General features: G+C 45.9%; 1 protein-coding gene across 4 annotated transcripts in view; it reads left to right on the top strand.

Annotated features, from left to right (window-relative positions):
* Positions 1-14830, top strand: part of LOC141130613 (PC-esterase domain-containing protein 1A-like) — a 98441-nt gene extending 83611 nt beyond the window's left edge. For all 4 annotated transcript variants that reach the window (XM_073618149.1, XM_073618148.1, XM_073618150.1 and 1 more), the window contains 5 exons: positions 184-282; positions 1778-1837; positions 1940-1996; positions 4064-4165; positions 11585-14830. In XM_073618149.1, the coding sequence (XP_073474250.1) occupies positions 184-282; positions 1778-1837; positions 1940-1996; positions 4064-4165; positions 11585-11787 (521 nt within the window). In that variant the 3' untranslated portion in view covers positions 11788-14830. The remainder of the gene's footprint in view (positions 1-183; positions 283-1777; positions 1838-1939; positions 1997-4063; positions 4166-11584) is intronic.
* The last annotated feature ends 4146 nt before the right edge of the window (positions 14831-18976 follow it).

Genomic DNA, 18976 nt, shown 5'->3' with positions numbered 1-18976 from the left:
AACCTTCCTCGAGGGCATTTGAATAGATTACGTGTCTTCGATATCAAATCTAGCTGGGAAGCAATATTTTAGTCTGTAAAGGAACCCACTGTGTTAATTTTAAGTAAGAATTAAATGGCTTCCAGTGGGTACAGAAGTCTTTACGTATCGTCATAACAAGCCGCTGTTGCAAATTCTTCTCAGGTCCTCCTATACAAAACGATCCTCCTCATGGTGTTCTCTTGAGGAATGTGCCCCATCCTCACCCGCCCTGTTCCCAGGGAAATGTTCAGCCTAGCTTTGGTAAGGATCTTGTTTTTTGTTATCTGTGTGTGAAGGTTTTGATGAGAGTTGTGTGGCAAATGACTTGTTGTGGTCTTGTCCGAGTGACGAGAGAATAATCTCCCTGCAGAGTGAGGTAGAGCTACCTATACAGGGAGGTAGTAGAGCTGGGCCAGGTAGAGAGTAGGAATGCAAGGAAGCTTTGTACATAGCACACCCCTCTGCACGTAGTGCAACCTGTAGTCTGCACTCTGTATGTAGTACACCCTTGAACTCTGCACTCTGTGCATAGGGCACCCCTTGAACTGCATTCTGTACGTAATGCAACCCTGCACTACGTAGTGCACTCCTGAGCTCTGCGCCTTGTACATAGCGCGCTCCTGAGCTCTGCGCCTTGTACGTAGCGCGCTCCTGAGCTCTGCGCCTTGTACGTAGCGCGCTCCTGAGCTTTGCGCCTTGTACGTAGCGCGCTCCTGAGCTCTGCGCCTTGTACGTAGCGCGCTCCTGAGCTTTGCGCCTTGTACGTAGCGCGCTCGTGAGCTCTGCGCCTTGTACGTAGCGCGCTCCTGAGCTTTGCGCCTTGTACGTAGCGCGCTCGTGAGCTCTGCGCCTTGTACGTAGCGTGCTCGTGAGCTCTGCGCCCTTTACGTAGCGCGCTCCTGAGCTCTGCGCCCTGTAAGTAGGGCGCTCCTGAGCTCTGCGCCCTGTAAGTAGCGCACTCCTGATGCAACCTACCTTTTGAGGGCAACCATACTTCTGTTGCGTCTCTTCATAAAATTAAGTTTGACGCCCCTGAGCTATAGCATTTGAAAAAAAAAATCTCCTGGTGTGTTAGAACGCTGGGCTCCTGCTGTGGTCTGGTGCCATCCACCAAACTGTACATTGATACTCTCTTCAAAAATGACAGAGGCTGGAGGATTGAACCACGGCACAAAAGACAGAATTAGGCGTCCAGTAGACCAGAAGTGTGTCAAATGCAGAGGATTCTTCGGAGCGAAGGTCTGAAGCATAAGCAGCAGAACTGATACCATTATTTTTACCATTAAATTTTTTTAGTAGTCCTCTTTCTCAAGGCCTCTTTAACAAGTCTGTTTTAGGTGACAACAGAATTTCCTTAATGGGAATCTAGATTTTTTTTTTTTTTTTTTATGTATTTGGTCACCCACTTAATGTAGTCCCAATTTGGGTTCTCCAACCCAAGCTCTGAGCACCCTACGCTGGGAGAGCCCAGCATGCTGTAAAGTACACTGTCATGGCAGCACCATGTATTCTACGTTTTATTTTTAACAAAGATTTTTACACGAATCATGAAAACCATCCCATAAGATTACAAACATGAAGATTTTGTTTTTGTACCAATTTTTATTATTGTACAGGTGTCTGTGATTTGTAGCTTGCACTGTGTGTGATCCCAGGAAATGTCTGGGTGGTGGTGATGGTGTCCTCGGTGGTGGTGGTGGGGTCCTCAGTTCACTCCTGGGTTTCACTAATATATGGAAACTCTCTTACTTTACAGAACCCATGTACATTCCTGGATACACTGCCTTTGATGGTACCGATAATAGCAATATGATTGGTCAGCATTTTAAAAGCTTCTTTTTTTATTTTTTTTTCTTGCATGTACATCCCTACAATGAATTGTCTTTCTAAATGATCTTCTTTTACATTCTCCTTTTAGGCCCGTTCATTCCTGGACCAGGAATCAGATTTCATCCAAATCAAACAAATTCAAATGGTAAGATACAAAATCTCTGTGTTACCATTCCTCTTCCTGTAACCTGCACAGGTCCCGTGTCCTCTCCTCCAATCCCTGCACCTCACACTGTGTTGTCTGGTCAGATCCCCACACCTGATGCGGGGTGTCGTCTGATGGGATCCCCGCAGCTGACGCGGTGTGTCCTGTGATCGGATCCCCCGCACCTGACGCGGTGTGTCCTGTGATCGGATCCCCCGCACCTGACGCGGTGTGTCCTGTGATCGGATCCCCGCACCTGACGCGGTGTGTGCTGTGATCGGATCCCCGCACCTGACGCGGTGTGTCCTGTGATCGGATCCCCGCACCTGACGCGGTGTGTCCTGTGATCGGATCCCCGCACCTGACGCGGTGTGTCCTGTGATCGGATCCCCGCACCTGACGCGGTGTGTCCTGTGATCGGATCCCCGCACCTGACGCGGTGTGTCCTGTGATCGGATCCCCGCACCTGACGCGGTGTGTCCTGTGATCGGATCCCCGCACCTGACGCGGTGTGTCCTGTGATCGGATCCCCGCACCTGACGCGGTGTGTCCTGTGATCGGATCCCCGCACCTGACGCGGTGTGTCCTGTGATCGGATCCCCGCACCTGACGCGGTGTGTCCTGTGATCGGATCCCCGCACCTGACGCGGTGTGTCCTGTGATCGGATCCCCCGCACCTGACGCGGTGTGTCGTCTGATCGGATCCCCCGCACCTGACGCGGTGTGTCGTCTGATCGGATCCCCCGCACCTGACGCGGTGTGTCGTCTGATCGGATCCCCCGCACCTGACGCGGTGTGTCGTCTGATCGGATCCCCCGCACCTGACGCGGTGTGTCGTCTGATCGGATCCCCCGCACCTGACGCGGTGTGTCGTCTGATCGGATCCCCCGCACCTGACGCGGTGTGTCGTCTGATCGGATCCCCCGCACCTGACGCGGTGTGTCGTCTGATCGGATCCCCCGCACCTGACGCGGTGTGTCGTCTGATCGGATCCCCCGCACCTGACGCGGTGTGTCGTCTGATCGGATCCCCCGCACCTGACGCGGTGTGTCGTCTGATCGGATCCCCCGCACCTGACGCGGTGTGTCGTCTGATCGGATCCCCCGCACCTGACGCGGTGTGTCGTCTGATCGGATCCCCCGCACCTGACGCGGTGTGTCGTCTGATCGGATCCCCCGCACCTGACGCGGTGTGTCGTCTGATCGGATCCCCCGCACCTGACGCGGTGTGTCGTCTGATCGGATCCCCCGCACCTGACGCGGTGTGTCGTCTGATCGGATCCCCCGCACCTGACGCGGTGTGTCGTCTGATCGGATCCCCCGCACCTGACGCGGTGTGTCGTCTGATCGGATCCCCCGCACCTGACGCGGTGTGTCGTCTGATCGGATCCCCCGCACCTGACGCGGTGTGTCGTCTGATCGGATCCCCCGCACCTGACGCGGTGTGTCGTCTGATCGGATCCCCCGCACCTGACGCGGTGTGTCGTCTGATCGGATCCCCCGCACCTGACGCGGTGTGTCGTCTGATCGGATCCCCCGCACCTGACGCGGTGTGTCGTCTGATCGGATCCCCCGCACCTGACGCGGTGTGTCGTCTGATCGGATCCCCCGCACCTGACGCGGTGTGTCGTCTGATCGGATCCCCCGCACCTGACGCGGTGTGTCGTCTGATCGGATCCCCCGCACCTGACGCGGTGTGTCGTCTGATCGGATCCCCCGCACCTGACGCGGTGTGTCATTTGTTGTCTTCCCTGTTCCCTGCACTTTGCATGGTCCTTTTTTTATTCCTGATCTCTACACCTTGCATCATTCCCTTTTTTCTTTTCTGATGTTTTCGGATCCCTACACCCTCTTTGTGGGCACTCTCCTCATGTCTGATCCCCACACCTGTGTGTTTTTGTGCTGTTTTCCCTGCATGTCAGCCATTGTCCTTTGTGATGCCAGCAGCCTACTCTGTATTGCGTGCTACCTGATGTGTTTTACTTTATCCATAGCTGATCATTGATGCTTTTTAACTTTTTTTTTTTTTTTCTTTGTTTTGTTTTTCTATTCTTTTTTTTTAATGCAGCTGTCTCTCCCTTTGCTGATGACAGTCCATTTTTTGTCAATTTCCCACCCGGAAATTTCGGTTTTGATGGCTTTGGTAGGATTACAAATGTAAACTTTACTGGTGAGTTGAATGCAATGTAAATGGCTTATATGAAGCATTGGTCAGCAGTATGCAGGCCATCGATATTAAGAGGAGCAGAAGGCTTTGTGTGCTCTAAATGTGGAGAACATCTCTGGGGTTACATTAAAATATGCAACTCCCTACATCCCCATCACACGACCTTCCATTGTGGTTGAACTTCCAGGTGTACTTATGTATTCAAACCCCTCCAGTTTTCATAGCCCGTGCTAGTTTTACATTAGTCAAGTGACCGTTTGTGGGGTTTTCTTTTTTCGCTTCTTGAATTTGACAAAGTCTTTAGTATCCCCTCTTTTTTTGTAGGTTTGGTTTCTCATGTTTGTGTACTCTATAGAAAGGAATTGGTTAGCCTTCATTTAAATTTATTCTAAAGGCTCCATTTTAAATTTTTAAAATTAACATGTTGTGTGTATATATTATACCTGCTTTGTGTAATGGTTTTTCACAGAGCAGCCCCGATTCTCCTCTTCTGGGGTCCCCTACTGGCGCTCTTGGCAATCCCCTTCTGAGTGCCCCCATTGCAAGCCGCTTGCATTCAGGAGCACTCATGCTTGCTCCCTTTGTACCAACTTTTCCAACGATTTCACTATGGAGATTGGAAGCATCCTAATGCATGTTTAGGAGGAGCAAACCGCTTATTACTCTTGTATCCGTTTGAGGAGTTTGTGCAGAAGTGGTCTTTCCCCCAATGTGGATCTGGCAGTGTCTCACCTTAGCAAGGTGCCCCTCTTTCCAATAGAGGATGTGCCTGGTCTTAAGAACCCAACCTAAAAGCAGTCGAAAGCCCTTTCTAGAGCTTTCACTGGCAGGCCCTTCCCTGTACTGGGTTCTAGCTGTGACCCTTGCATTTTATATAACCGTGTCTGATTGTTCAAAGTTCCTTTAAGAGAGCTAAACGCTGCTGAGATCCCTCTCTGTAGTTTTACACTTCAGTTGTGATGGTTTGCTAGAAACCTCATCTCCTTTCTGGCATGTTGGTTCCTTTACAGTAGGCAGTTTGGCTAAAGTGCTGGACTACAGAACCAAAAACTCAATCCGCATGGCCTTCCAGGTACAGTATTTCTTCAGACTAGCTGTTGACAATATCAAAGGTGCTACTGGTGGCAAAATCATCCATCATCTTTAGTGGAAAGCCTGAGGAACAGACAACTCGTCATCTCCACCCTTGTCTGTGAAGAAATTACCCTTTGTTTCTCCACCCCATTGATCCCCACATCGAGACCAACCCCCTTGTTGAGGGAACTGTTGGTGCAGGTTGTGTCACATCTTGTGACGTCACTGACCTTTCAGAAGCAGTTGGGATCCTGAACCTTCAGAAATCCGTGTAGAAACACTATTTCTGTGTCTAGTCCTGTACACTCTGGCCAGGAGAAACATTATACTTTCCAAGGGCTCCTTTACATATATAATATTTAAATGGCAGGTGTTGCAATTTGTCACACAGTATTTGCACAGCGATTTTTTTCAAATGCATTTTTTTATTATTTTTTGGGTGAAAAAAATGCACGTTAATCAAGGTTGATGCAAAGAAACACTAAATGTAAGATATTATGATGAGTAAATAGAGATACATGTCACACGTGAAAATTTGTATTGGCGACAAACTGATACCGAAAAATCTCCATAGGCAAAGCTTTAAAAATGTTTACAGATTACCAGAGTTATAGAGGTCTAGAGCTAGAAGAAGTATTGTTATCACTATAACGTTTACAGCGATACCTCACGTGTGTGTGGTGCGAACACAGTTTACATAATTGCGCGCAAGCTACGTATGTGCTCACAGAGGTGCTTTGAAATTTTTTAATTTTTTTTTTTTTTTATGTCGCTTTTATTTTTGTTCTCACTTTTATCCCTATCACAAAAAATGTAAACCTCCTTTGCTAGAAATATGGCATGACAGGTCCTCTTTATAGAGACATCTGGGGGTCTGTAAGACCCCCAGATCTCTCCTCTACTCTGAAAAGTATAAGATACATTATATAAGATATATAAAACATAGGTGTCGTCTGCTTTCCAGAAGGCAGTGTTTACATCTGATAGAACAGGAAGTGACCTCATGCCACCACCATAGAGATAGCCGAGGACCGTATAGTCCACAGCCAGCTCTATGATAACCCAGTGACACTGCCCAATCAGACCAGTTCCCCGATTACACTGGAGAGCCCAGAGAAGTGCTGGTGGGTGGCTGCCACTGCCTGTGTAAAAGCAATCCAGCAGCTAATTAGCCGCTAGAATGGCTTTTACAATAAAGGGAATCGGCTGAGAAAAAGATACTGGAATGATGTCTGTAGCTGCGGGCATCATCCCGGTATAACCACAGAAACTCGAGGAAGTCTACCCGGCGGGAAGTGGTGGAGGGCTGGCAGGCATTCAAGAGGCGCTACTGCTGCCTCCTAACACCTTTACGTTTTTAAAATTGCAGAATGTTAATTTTACATTGAGGTGCAGCCACATTTAATTTTCTTTTACAAAAGTTTTATTGACAGTAATCAAACTGGACATACAAAGAGAGCCAACAGAGGCCATGTCAACATTCCATACAATAGAAAACGTGCACATCTACTGAATAAAATATTAAGGACATAACCACGGATGGTACAACAAAATATATATGCAAACACATTTAGAGAACAAACAAACAAATGAAAGGCTGCTGTGTAGGGTTCAAAGCTAAAAAAACAAGGTGGTCAAATCAGGACCCTGGTGATTTCAATGGGCGGTGCCACCTGTCAGGCCAGCGCTGAAAATACTGCAAAACATCATGGCATGTGTACAGCCCCATCAGCCTGGGGGTGGTAAAATCTCTGCTGCCAGCGTGAAAGAATCCCAAGAGTCTTGCACCTGAATGTTGCCACTTTTTTAAGGTGGCGCTGATTCCAAGATTTTTTTCTTTTCCCAAGGCAGTTACAGCTTTTCGCCTCAAAAAGGACATTGTTCCTCTATCCTTCGGTCAGCTCCAGTCCAAAAAAAGCTAATTTTGCTCTTGTTCCTTGAAAGGACACCTCAGACATCTTGGTCTCTGACCATTGAGTATGGCGCCACCTTTAGAACGACCACAGCCTAGAGGTGGCCTCTGATGGTTGCCACACCCTCCCAGACGACTCTGTAACTATAAACAGGTAACCTGTAAGAAAAAAGGTAGTGGGTAGAATGTCCTAATAGATACGGCACCTCATCCCTAAACAAATATATATAATGGAGCAGGGAGAAGGGGATTATAGCGGTGCCAAAAACAATTTAGAACACAATTATTATAAAAATATCCAATCTTTAATAGTATACAAGTCTAAAAAAAAAACCTAGTTCATACATATATTTTTGATATGAATAAAATACACAAGGAGCACTTTACAGTTTTGTATATTGACCGACACCAGAGATGTTGGAATGTAGTCGAAGGTCAGTTCATCCCTACTAGTTTCGCCAATACATTGGCTTCATCAGGGGAATAAATAGTAGAAAAGAGTAAAGACACTGGAAGAAAAAAAGGAAAATTGGTCACAAAGCAAAAATAATGTAGCATAAATCAATGAGTGATTAAAAAACAGGGAGATCACAATTTTGTCTAACCAAGAGCCCACGCTTCCCAAGCAACCACATCACAAACATACCGAGTCAAGCTCCCAGGACACAGATTAAACACCGTCAAGCAGCTGGGGACGATCGTCAAACTCAGTCCTGTAATTGGCTACAGGGGGCCCAAAAGGGTGCCTGTAAAAACTAAAATTGACAAATTGGTAAAGGCTACTTGAATGGAGCACAAAAATTAATTCCCATCCATTGTTATTCACATAGGCTGATGAGCCTCAAATACATACCAAAGCTAGAAGCGTGAAAAAGGCGAAAAAAATACGCTGGGTGGATCAGTGCGTGATACTTGAATATATTAGAATCAAAGAATATGTATTGAAACCAAGGAAACTGAAACAACAGTATAATGCAAATTAATAGCATTGATATAGATGTGGTGCGTTAAAAGAAAGACACCCTATATATACCAATCAAAAAACATTAGAATATGCAAAAATATGTATGTAGGCACTTACCCTGAAATCGCCAAAAGCCAATAGGAGCAGTAGAATGCTCAATGAGCTTTAGGTCAGGCAGTGTAGAGAGCTGAATAGAAACCCCAATAGGCTTCCAAAAAATTCCAAAGGACTCAGTTATCTAAATATAAATTCAATAAATGCATACAGTCAGCATATAAACTGCCAATGAGCATATAAGTAAATAAAGAAAAGGAGGAAATAGACACTCCTTCCAAATGTATGGGAAGATTTTAGTTTTACCTTATTCAAGTACAGCCAAACCACAGCGCATAACTGTAAATGAAAGGGCTTAGGCAGCTTTATAAGCCCCCCACCCGATCAGCATAATAAGCCAATCGGGAGCGGGCAAATGGCAGCCCGGGCGCATGCGCAGCTTCCGAAGTCGGATGCCTACAAAACCCAGAAAACCGTGCGCGGTCCATGTCACGTGGTGAGGAAACCCATGACGATGATCGTATAGGGCGCGGTCAAGGTATTGGGCCTACCAATGGGTGAGGGGAGAAGCCAAAGCACTCCGCCCAACCAAGGAGGAATGGAAAGAAGAGGCCGATGTAGTGACGAGCGGATAGACAGCGAAGGGGCGGGCTGACTAAATGTTAGTCAGCCATTGGGTGCCCATGCAGCCAAAGGCTGTAGAAGGACAAGGTCCCCAGCCAGCATGAAAACGCAACACTGCAAGGGCCAGGGCCGACAGGGCAATCCGGAGGTGGGAGCAGGGAAGATAGAACAGCGGGAGGAATTGGAAGGACAAACAATCAGGTGGTTCGATGGTACTACACACAGCCAATAGGGACTCCCTGGATACAGCGCTCACGGAAAAAAGGATTAAAGAATACGGATATCAGAAAATGGAAATACAATACATTGAATGAAGCCTTGAATTAAGATTGATCTAAATATATAAACAAACAACACATTACAATAATATATATTCCATTTGACAGTAACCCATGTAAGTTACAAGTAACAGAGTAAAATGAAATCAAACCATATGATGAATCAGATTAAATTAGTCCCTAAAATAATAAAGGGACAAATAAGCAGTGGGCAATTGGAGGAGGCAGGAAGTGAAGAGGAGGTAACCTGTAAAGTTTTTTTAAAGCGTCACCCATGGAGATTTTTAAGTACCGTAATTTGTCGCCATTCCTCAAGCGTGCGCAATTTTAAAGCATGACATGTTTGGTATCTATTTGGCGTAACATCTTTCACATTAACACAAATAATTGGGCTTACTTTAGTGTGTTTGTTTTTTTTTAAATCCTTCAAATGCAAAAAGTTCCAGAAAAGGAAGAAAAGAGAAACAGGGGCGCACCAGCCTTGTGCATTATCTTTTAAAACATTTATTGAATAAAAATAGTAAAAATAAACAACTCACAAGCAATTGGTAGAGGAGGCACAACATAAAAGTGCACTGACAAACAGCATGCGACTTGGGATGAGCGAAAACTTCCAAGGATCGTGGAGGAACGCACAGGCATCACAATCAGCTAACACGTTTTGAAGGGAACGTCCCTTCTTCATCAGAGCTATGCATAGCTCTGATGAAGAAGGGACGTTCCCTTCGAAACGCGTTAGCTGATTGTGATGCCTGTGCGTTCGAAATTTCTACTATTTTTATTCAATAAATGTTTTAAAAGATAATGCACAAGGCTGGTGCGCCCCTGTTTCTCTTTTCTTTCGTTTTCTACTAGGATCCCCCATCCTTGAGGGCAGCAAGGCCTGTGTTTGACGTACCAGTTATATGGTGATCCACTTGTGCGCAGGAGACGTTTTTCTTCTTTGCTAAGTTCCAGAAAAGGCCTGGTCAGCAAGTGGATAAATTGCTCGATCTCAGTTTTTGCTGACAACACAAATAAGCAGGGCAATACTTGCACAGAAGGATATAGAAACTTTACAAGAAGATCTCAATAAAGTAAGGGGGCGGGCAGCTACATGGCAAAAGAGGTGTAATATTGAAAAATAGAAAGTAATGTACTTGGGCGGGTTAAAAATATTAACGCAAGTTTCTCACTAGGGGGAGAACCTCCTGGGGGGGTTCCGGGATGGAGAACCTCCTGGGGGGGTTCCGGGATGGAGAACCTCCTGGGGGGGTTCCGGGATGGAGAACCTCCTGGGGGGGTTCCGGGATGGAGAAGGACCTGGGGGTCCTAGTAGAATATAGAATGAGCAATAGCATGCAATGTCAAGCTGCAGCAAGCAAAGCCAATAGAATATTACCATGCATAAAAAAAGGGGATTCGCTCCAGAGATAAAACTATAATCCTACCACTTTATAAAACTCTGGTTCAGCCACATCTGGAATATTCCGTCCAGTTCTGGTCACCAATCCTCAGGAAGGATGTTCTGGAGAGAGTCCAGAGAAGGACAACACAATTAGTAGGGGGGCTGGGGTACCTCTGTTATGAGGAATGACTACAAGCGGTAAATGTATTTTCCTTAGAGAAGAGACGCTTGAGAGGGCGGTAAGGATGTGGAACTCAATCAGTGTATCAGCAGGAAGTATTGATAGTTTTGACTCTTGGACATCAACAGAATATACAGGGATATGGGAAATGATCCACACACCAACGCAGATTGGACTGGATGGACTATTGTCTTTATTAAACCTTACCAACTATGTCTTGTGCAATCTCCCATCCCTTTTCACACCCTCTATGCCAGCCCTCAAAAATTCATCTCGCCTGCTTGAAATTGCAAGTGGGCTGCCTGGGGGCGAGCACCGCCGGCCGGTGGGTTGTATGGAAATCCTCCCAACGCTCGCTGAGGAGAGAGCCGGCCGGATGATCAGAGAGCGAGGCACATCACTAGCGGTTTTCATTTCAATAGCCGAGTGTTTCCCGCACTGGCTGTCACACACAGCCCCTCCGCCCTGGTCCCGGGGAATTTGATAGACAGATCACCCATCCAATCGACGAGTGACGTGTATCAAAGTTTCACGGCCAGGGGGCGGGGCTGTACCGGACGGCGAGTGGCGGGAAAACAGAATTTGAAATCAAAGCTGTTCCAGTGATGTACCTCGCGCTCTTATCATCCGGCTGGCAATGCTCTTACTCTCCTCTGCTCCCCTGCATTGGTGGGCACGGGCAGGGCTGCATTGGTGGGCACGGGCGGGGCTGCATTGGTGGGCACGGAGAAAGCTGCTTTATTCTGCATAAAACATTTAAGTGTCATTTCATGAGATAATTTATGAGGGTATGTTTAGGGGTGGGGCAACTGGTGGCGAGTAACCCTTGGGGCCTGGCTAGTAGCTCAGGACTTGAAACTTTGAGCCCTGCTCTATACTATTATTAAATTGATTGGCAGCCGTGTGTATTGTTCACATCTGACCTGTAACATTCTCCTCTTTCTTCAGTTCCTATGTTCCAGAACCACCCCTTCCGCAGTATGACCATCAACTCCTACCACCTGTCAATGCCAGGTGAATTCGGCACATTCCACTACAACTCCCCAATACCACGAGGGGCATGGAGGGGCCACCACAGAATGCACAGGAGGAGAGAGGGGAAGCCAGTGAAGCCATATCACCGACCTCCATCATATTCATCCCGGATCTAGCAGCTAGAGAAACCAATGATGTCCATTAGTGGGCAATGTACACCTCTGTTTGCCTTATCCCCTTACTACCTCCTGTTATCTCCCCATGAAGGCATGGCACTACGTGTCCTGGGAAAATCGACTAAAACCATTGGTCGTAGAATTCCTGGACAGGAACAAGTTTTGCACTTTTTCTCGTTTTTGAAAGTTGTTCTTCATTTCATGAAGCACTCAAAATGATTCCCTCTTAAGTATTGAAACTGATCTCCTAGCACCAAAACATTGGTTTGGCCTGGAAAGTTCAAATCCAGAATCCATTCAAGCAGAATTGGGCCATTTTTCTCCTGGAGCGCCATGATTTCATTCCAGGAAGACGTTCGTATGCCTAGGACTTTAAAATGTATTGTTGTGAAGAGAAAAGTCTTTTCGGAGTATGCTGCTAAGTGATGTTGAACATCCCTCGTTCTTTTAAGAAAGTTGGTTACACTGAAGTGTTCAAAGATTTTCTTATGTTAAAGCACTTTTTTTTTTTTTTTTATGTTTTGTGCTGAAAATGTGTTTTGTTGCATAGTTTATATATTAAGAGGTCTAATGAGAGTATTTTTTTTTTTTTATTTCCCTTTTTTTGTAAAATGACTTGCTAAAAAATATTTTTAGTAACCCCTGCAAGGAAGATACCTAATATTGTGATGATCTATAAGAAACCCTTAAATAAAAGCCACCTGTAGCCATAGATGGTTCAAATTTTGGCCGGTTCAGCATGGACCATCTATGGCCGACTTAAGTATCCACTTGGTGAAATGTTAGCTTCTAGATCCAGCTCGATTTTCCATGCCATCACTCAATTGCTAGGTACAATAATGGCTTCATATACAGAATGGGAGAGAAGGTTTCTTGAGATTGAAGAGCTATTGAAAGTGTGCTTCAGGCAGATCCTAAGCAAAGGGGAAAATCCATTGCCATCAACAGAGAAAATTCAGCCGTCATATTTTTTTTTTTTCAGCGCATTGGTGAACTGGCTTTTGAGGCTCTTCCAGCTTTGCTGTACGTTACAGGTGCTCTTGAACATAAGTGGGACTTGCAGATTGTTATGTTTACTGTGAAATTGTATGTTTAAAAGCTGTGAAAGACCATGGACCTCATTTATTTTAAAGTGAACCTGTGAAGAAAGGAGATATAGGCAGGATACAGTGCCCATACCCCCTACACCTACCCAGAGATTCCTCCTGTGGTTTTCAGGGAGTCCTGTAGTTATGAGGACACTTCACCCATCCCATGACCTCCAGTTCCAAGCTTTGCCACCTCCCCGACCTCCATCCAGTCTGGACCCTGCAAGTGTCCATAGAGGGGCCTTTACCTTGGTCTGACAGGAAGTGTTAATCCTGGGTATGAGGCTCCCCTAGGTAGCACAGAGCCATTTTGATGCCAGCGTGTATTGCTTTTGCAGCTGCCAAAACTACAGCATGCTGCTGGAAGTGACAGGTTCACTTTAAAAAAACCATGCTGAGTGATGCTGCAAACCCACCTATAAAATTCAGAGTTTTACTTCATCCCATGTCATTTTTCATTGCAGGAGGGTGGGAGGCAACACATTCATTTTTGGTTATTAAATGGTACTGGTTGTGTTTTGATAGCTGGGGTGGTGCTGGTTGCTGGCTGTGCACCAATAGCTGGGGTAGTGATGGTTGCTGGCTGTGCACCAATAGCTGGGGTGGTGATGGTTGCTGGCTGTGCACCAATAGCTGGGGTGGTGATGGTTGCTGGCTGTGCACCAATAGCTGGGGTGGTGATGGTTGCTGGCTGTGCACCAATAGCTGGGGTGGTGCTGGTTTCTGGCTGTGCACCAATAGCTGGGGTGGTGCTGGTTTCTGGCTGTGCACCAATAGCTGGGGTGGTGCTGGTTTCTGGCTGTGCACCAATAGCTGGGGTGGTGCTGGTTGCTGGCTGTGCACCAATAGCTGGGGTGGTGCTGGTTGCTGGCTGTGCACCAATAGCTGGGGTGGTGCTGGTTGCTGGCTGTGCACCAATAGCTGGGGTGGTGCTGGTTGCTGGCTGTGCACCAATAGCTGGAGGTGGTGCTGGTTTCTGGCTGTGCACCAATAGCTGGGGTGGTTGCTGGCTGTGCACCAATAGCTGGGGTGGTGCTGGTTGCTAGCTGTGCACCAATAGCTGGGGTGGTGCCTCCTTGCTGGTTGTGCACCAATAGCTGGGCTGGTGCTGGTTGCTGGCTGTGCACCAATAGCTGGGGTGGTGCCTCCTTGCTGGCTGTGCACCAATAGTTGGGGTGGTGCTGGTTGCTGGTGATTACTATACCCTCTAAATGAATAATTGAGCAGAATCTGTCCGCCCCAAACTCCAAAGCCTTGTTATGGATGGCGTGGGGAGGGGTTAGGGTCCCTATTGAAGACTTTCTTCCTCAATTTTCATCACCAAGTTAATAAGAATCCCAAGTTTTTGCTAAAGTGCTGCTTTAAGACCTTTTTCATGGTTATCTGCTGGGTCATTCACTCCACTTCTCAGGGCTATGGTGATATCACCCAACCTAGTGTGGCCTTAAGGTGAGGGTTCACGGTTTTCTCATTTTGTACTTACCGTAATTTCTTTAAATGCGGCAGGAGGAATGAGACTTGGCTTGTTACAGTACAGAATTGGATAATACATTTTTCATTATCGGTTTGAACCTGGAATTTCTGATATGTTGTTGCTGGGGTTTCAGCAGAGGTCTTAGTGATCCATTGCCTCTGTCCATGTGTCTGTACATTTCCCTGTAGTTCCCCTAGGGGGAGTATGTGTAACCGTATTCCAGATACCCGCCCCCGAGGGGAAGTAACCACAAGTGCCGTAGAAAGACCTTTCTTTTTGTTTTTCAGTCTATTTAACCCCACCATGGCTGCGTTGGTATGCAGTATAGGTGGGGGGTGACCTGAGCCACTATGTATATAGTTTGTCAGTATGTTTGTATTTGTGGAGATGTATTATGCTGACATTTCATTGTTTGTTTTTTGTTAATGTTCAGATACATTTATTTTCCTGCATTTTGCAATAAAGTGTTTCTATAAAAATCTGCAATTGTGCTTTTTTTTTATTATTATTATTATTTTTGTATTATTATTATTATTATTATTATCTATCAATTTATTTTTTTTTACCACTTTCCACTTGGCTTATAGCAGAATGACAGCCAGGCGGCGGTTCCGTTATCCTGGCGATCGGTAGTGCGGTGTGTCACTCTGACTCGCCACATCTCCGATCATGGTAAAGAACCTCTGAAGGTGGAGAGGAGAGCCCGGGAGAGAAGGCCGGAGAGCGGGAGAAGAACCAGACACCGGGAGAAGAGGCCGGAGAGAGCGGAGAAGTCGGAAGAAGACCACCGGAGCTGCCTAATTACTTTAAAAACCTGTCTAGTGTGTTTATTTATTGACACTTTTTCCCCCAGGTGAATGGGGAGGGGTACGATGTACCCCATACTCATTCACATAGGGTGGGGGGTCGGTATCTGGGGGCCCCCTTATTAAAGGGGGCACCTGGATTCCGATAAGCCCTCCGCCCGCAGACCCCAACGGCCAGGGTTGTCGGGAAGAGGCCCTTGTCCTCATCAACATGGGGACAAGGTGCTTTGGGATGGGGGGGCCGCAGGGCGCCCTCTGCCCCAAAGCGCCCACCCCCCCATGTTGAGGGCATACGGCCTGGTACGGTTCAGGGGGGAGGGCGCTCACTCGTCCCCACCCCTTTCCTGACTGGCCGGGCTGCGTGCTTGGATAAGGGTCTGTTATGGATTTTGGGGGGACCCCCACGCCGTTTTTTTCGGCGTAGGGGGTTCCCCTTAAAATCCATACCAGACCTAAGGGCCTGGTATGCCGCTGGAGGGGAACCCATGCCGTTTTTTTATTTAAAATTTGGCGCGGCGTTCCCCCTCATGATTCATACCAGACAGCTGTCAGCAATGCTTGTCCAAAAAACAAGATACTCTAATGGGAGAATTGGCGCTGTTCAAGAAATATATGTGTACAAGTGTGTATTAAATACGGAGTGTGTGTACGTGAAAATGCACCAAAATTTAATAATATCCTATAAGGTGCTCAATACTAAAAAATGTGTATATCAAATGAACTGCAGTACACAAAATCAAAATAAATTAAACATCAATTGACATCTATTAAAAATTATGATCTCAACCACTATAAAAAATCAAAAAAGTGATAATCAATATAAACAGTGTGTATCGGATGGCATCTAATGATGCTCTCAATCAATATGAGAAAAATGACAAAAAAATCCCAAATAGTGATAATGGGTGTATGAATAAAAAAGCAAAAAAATTTTTTGAATAATGAAAAAAGCTGGTACAGTGTCCTATAAATGTGACAAGTCTGCAACGAAAATTTTTTTTGCTTTTTTATTCATACACCCATTATCACTATTTGGGATTTTTTTTGTCATTTTTCTCATATTGATTGAGAGCATCATTAGATGCCATCCGATACACACTGTTTATATTGATTATCACTTTTTTTATAGTGGTTGAGATCATAATTTTTAATAGATGTCAATTGATGTTTACCGTATATACTTGAGTCAAGCCCTTTTCTGCAGCAAAAAATTTAATTTTCCGAACCGACTTTGGGGCCCCGTATCTCAGGGCCACTTGGTGCTAGGAACCCCAAATTTGGTGTGCAAACCCAGTGGAACTGGTACCACAACATATCCAAAGCTGAAGTTCCTAGAACTAAGTGGCCCCGAGATACGGGGCCCCAAAATCGGTTCGGAAAATGTCATTCTCTGCTGCAGAAAAGTGCTTGACATTTTCTGAACTGATATTTGGGGCCCTGTATCTCGGGGCCACTTGGTGCTAGAAACCCCAGCTTTGGAAATTTTATGGTTCTAGTTCCACTGGGTTTGCACACCAAATTTGGGGTTCTTAGCACTAAGTGGCCCTGAGATACGGGGCCCCAAATTCGGTCAACTGTGTCCATCTGCAGCAATGTAATTTCGGGACCCTTTGGGTTCAGAGACCCCAAATTTTGGCTGCAGCTAGGGGGCATCTAGGAACCCTTAACTACCGAGTTTGAAGTTCGGGGGACCTATGGCTGCAAATGGGCACAGTGAGGCTGCAAATGGGCATTGTTGACCCTCTTTTCCACTTACAGTAGCTGTGCATTTCTCACCCTCATCTTATACTAAGTTTTTCCCATTTTTTTGTGGTAAATTAGGGCCTCGACTTATACTCGAGTATATACGGTAACTTATTTTGATTTTTCGTGTATTGCAGTTCATTTGATATATACATTTTTTAGTATTGAGCACCTTATAGGATATTATTAAATTTTGGTATGTGGTTAAAGTGGGGTTCCACCCACTTTTACAACTCTTCAGCATCCCTCACTAAACTGTGCACTGTAAACGAATTGGATGTTTTTTAATTTTTTTTTCTTAGCACTTACTGTATATCTGCTATATTCATTTTTCACTTCCTCCTCCCTGGCCGCGGCCCATCGCATCATTTCCTGTTTGCAATGCCTTCTGGGAAGGGGCGGCAACTTCCTCTGACACTGCCGTTGCTATGGAAACCTGACCTGAAACCTATTACACTGCTTGTGCTGCACTGAGCATGTGCGAGATCTGCAAGGATGAGATCCAGGAAGAAATACAGTCTGGCTTCAGATGCCCACACTTAAGATGGCCGCGGCCTGCTGTAAGTTTATAAAATAACAAACTACTGCTATAAACTAACAAAACAGACCTTAGTTTACAGACTAACTTTACTAGAATACATTAAGCTTGTGTATTATAGGGGTATGTTTATTTAAAAAGTATAATTTCGTCCGGAACACCACTTTAACGATGGATGACTCATTCAGCTGTTGGTTGGGTTCCCCCTGTTGACAGCTGAAGTTACATAGTCAGGTTGAAAAAAGACACAAGTCCATAAAGTTCAAGCAATAGGGAAAACAAATAAAAAAATCCTACAATCCACTATCCTATACCCACAGTTGATCCATAGGAAGGCAAAAAAAAAAAAACAACAAAGTGTGATCCAATTTGCTCCAGCAGGGGAAAAAATGTCCTGATTCCCCCCGAGAGGCAAGGATTAAAGGAGAAGTCCAGCCTGCGCTAGTTTGGCTGGACTTCTCCTATGGATCACAGGAATGCAATTCGTTTTGTACTCCTGTGACCCGTTTTCAGCAGAGAGCCGGCTGATGTCCCCTCCCACAGCCCAGCGTTCCTATGAGTGTGGAGGGAGATGTGTCTGACAGGCTGCAGCTATCTGCTCACGGAGCTCTGAAAACCGAGCGATCAACTCTGTTTGATCGCTCGGTTTTCAGTGCAGAGGTGTCGGGGGACAGATGAAGCATCGGACCCATGCTGCCATCCACCTAGGTAAGTATAAATCAAAGAAAAAAAAAAACCTTCTCTTTTTAAAGAAGTCCCGCAATTGGAGCTGTCAAAAAAAAAAAAGCAGCAGGGCAATGTTTACAGTGCCTTGAAAAAGTATTTGTACCCCTTGACATTTTCCACATTTTGTTACAGCCAAAACTGTAAATGTATTTTTATTGGGATTTTATGTGATAGACCAACACAAAGTGAAACATAATTGCGAAGTGGAAGGAAAATGATAAATGGTTTTCACTTTTTTTTTTTTTTTTACAAAGTGTGGTGTGCATTTGTGTTCAGCCCCCCTTTACTCTGATACCCCTAACTAAAATCTAGTGGAACCAATTGCCTTCAGAAGTCACCTAATTAGTAAATAGAGTCCACCTGTGTGTGTAATTTAATCTCAGTATAAATACAGCTGTTCTGTGAAGCCCCCAGAGGTTTGTTAGAGAACCTTAGTGAACAAACAGCATCATGAAGGCCAAGGAACACACCAGACAGGTCAGGGATGCAGTGGTGGAGAAATTTAAAGCAGGGTTAGGTTATATAAAGAAAAATAAAAATATCCCAAGCTTTGAACATCTCTCAGAGCACTGCTCAAGCTATCATTCGAAAATGGAAAGAGTATGGCACAACTGCAAACCTACCAAGACATGGCCGTCCACCTAAACTGACCGGCCGGGCAAGGAGAACATTCATCAGAGAAGCAGCCAAGAGGTCCATGGTAACTCTGGAGGAGCTGCAGAGATCCACAGTTCAGGTGGGAGAATCTGTCCACAGGACAACTATTAGTCGTGTTCTCCACAAATCTGCCCTTTATGGAAGAGTGACAAGAAGA

Source organism: Aquarana catesbeiana, linkage group LG01, assembly GCF_042186555.1.
Source record: "Aquarana catesbeiana isolate 2022-GZ linkage group LG01, ASM4218655v1, whole genome shotgun sequence".
Lineage (NCBI taxonomy): Eukaryota > Metazoa > Chordata > Amphibia > Anura > Ranidae > Aquarana > Aquarana catesbeiana.
Note: the sequence above shows the minus strand (reverse complement) of the source record. Positions and strands in the feature narration are given on the sequence as shown.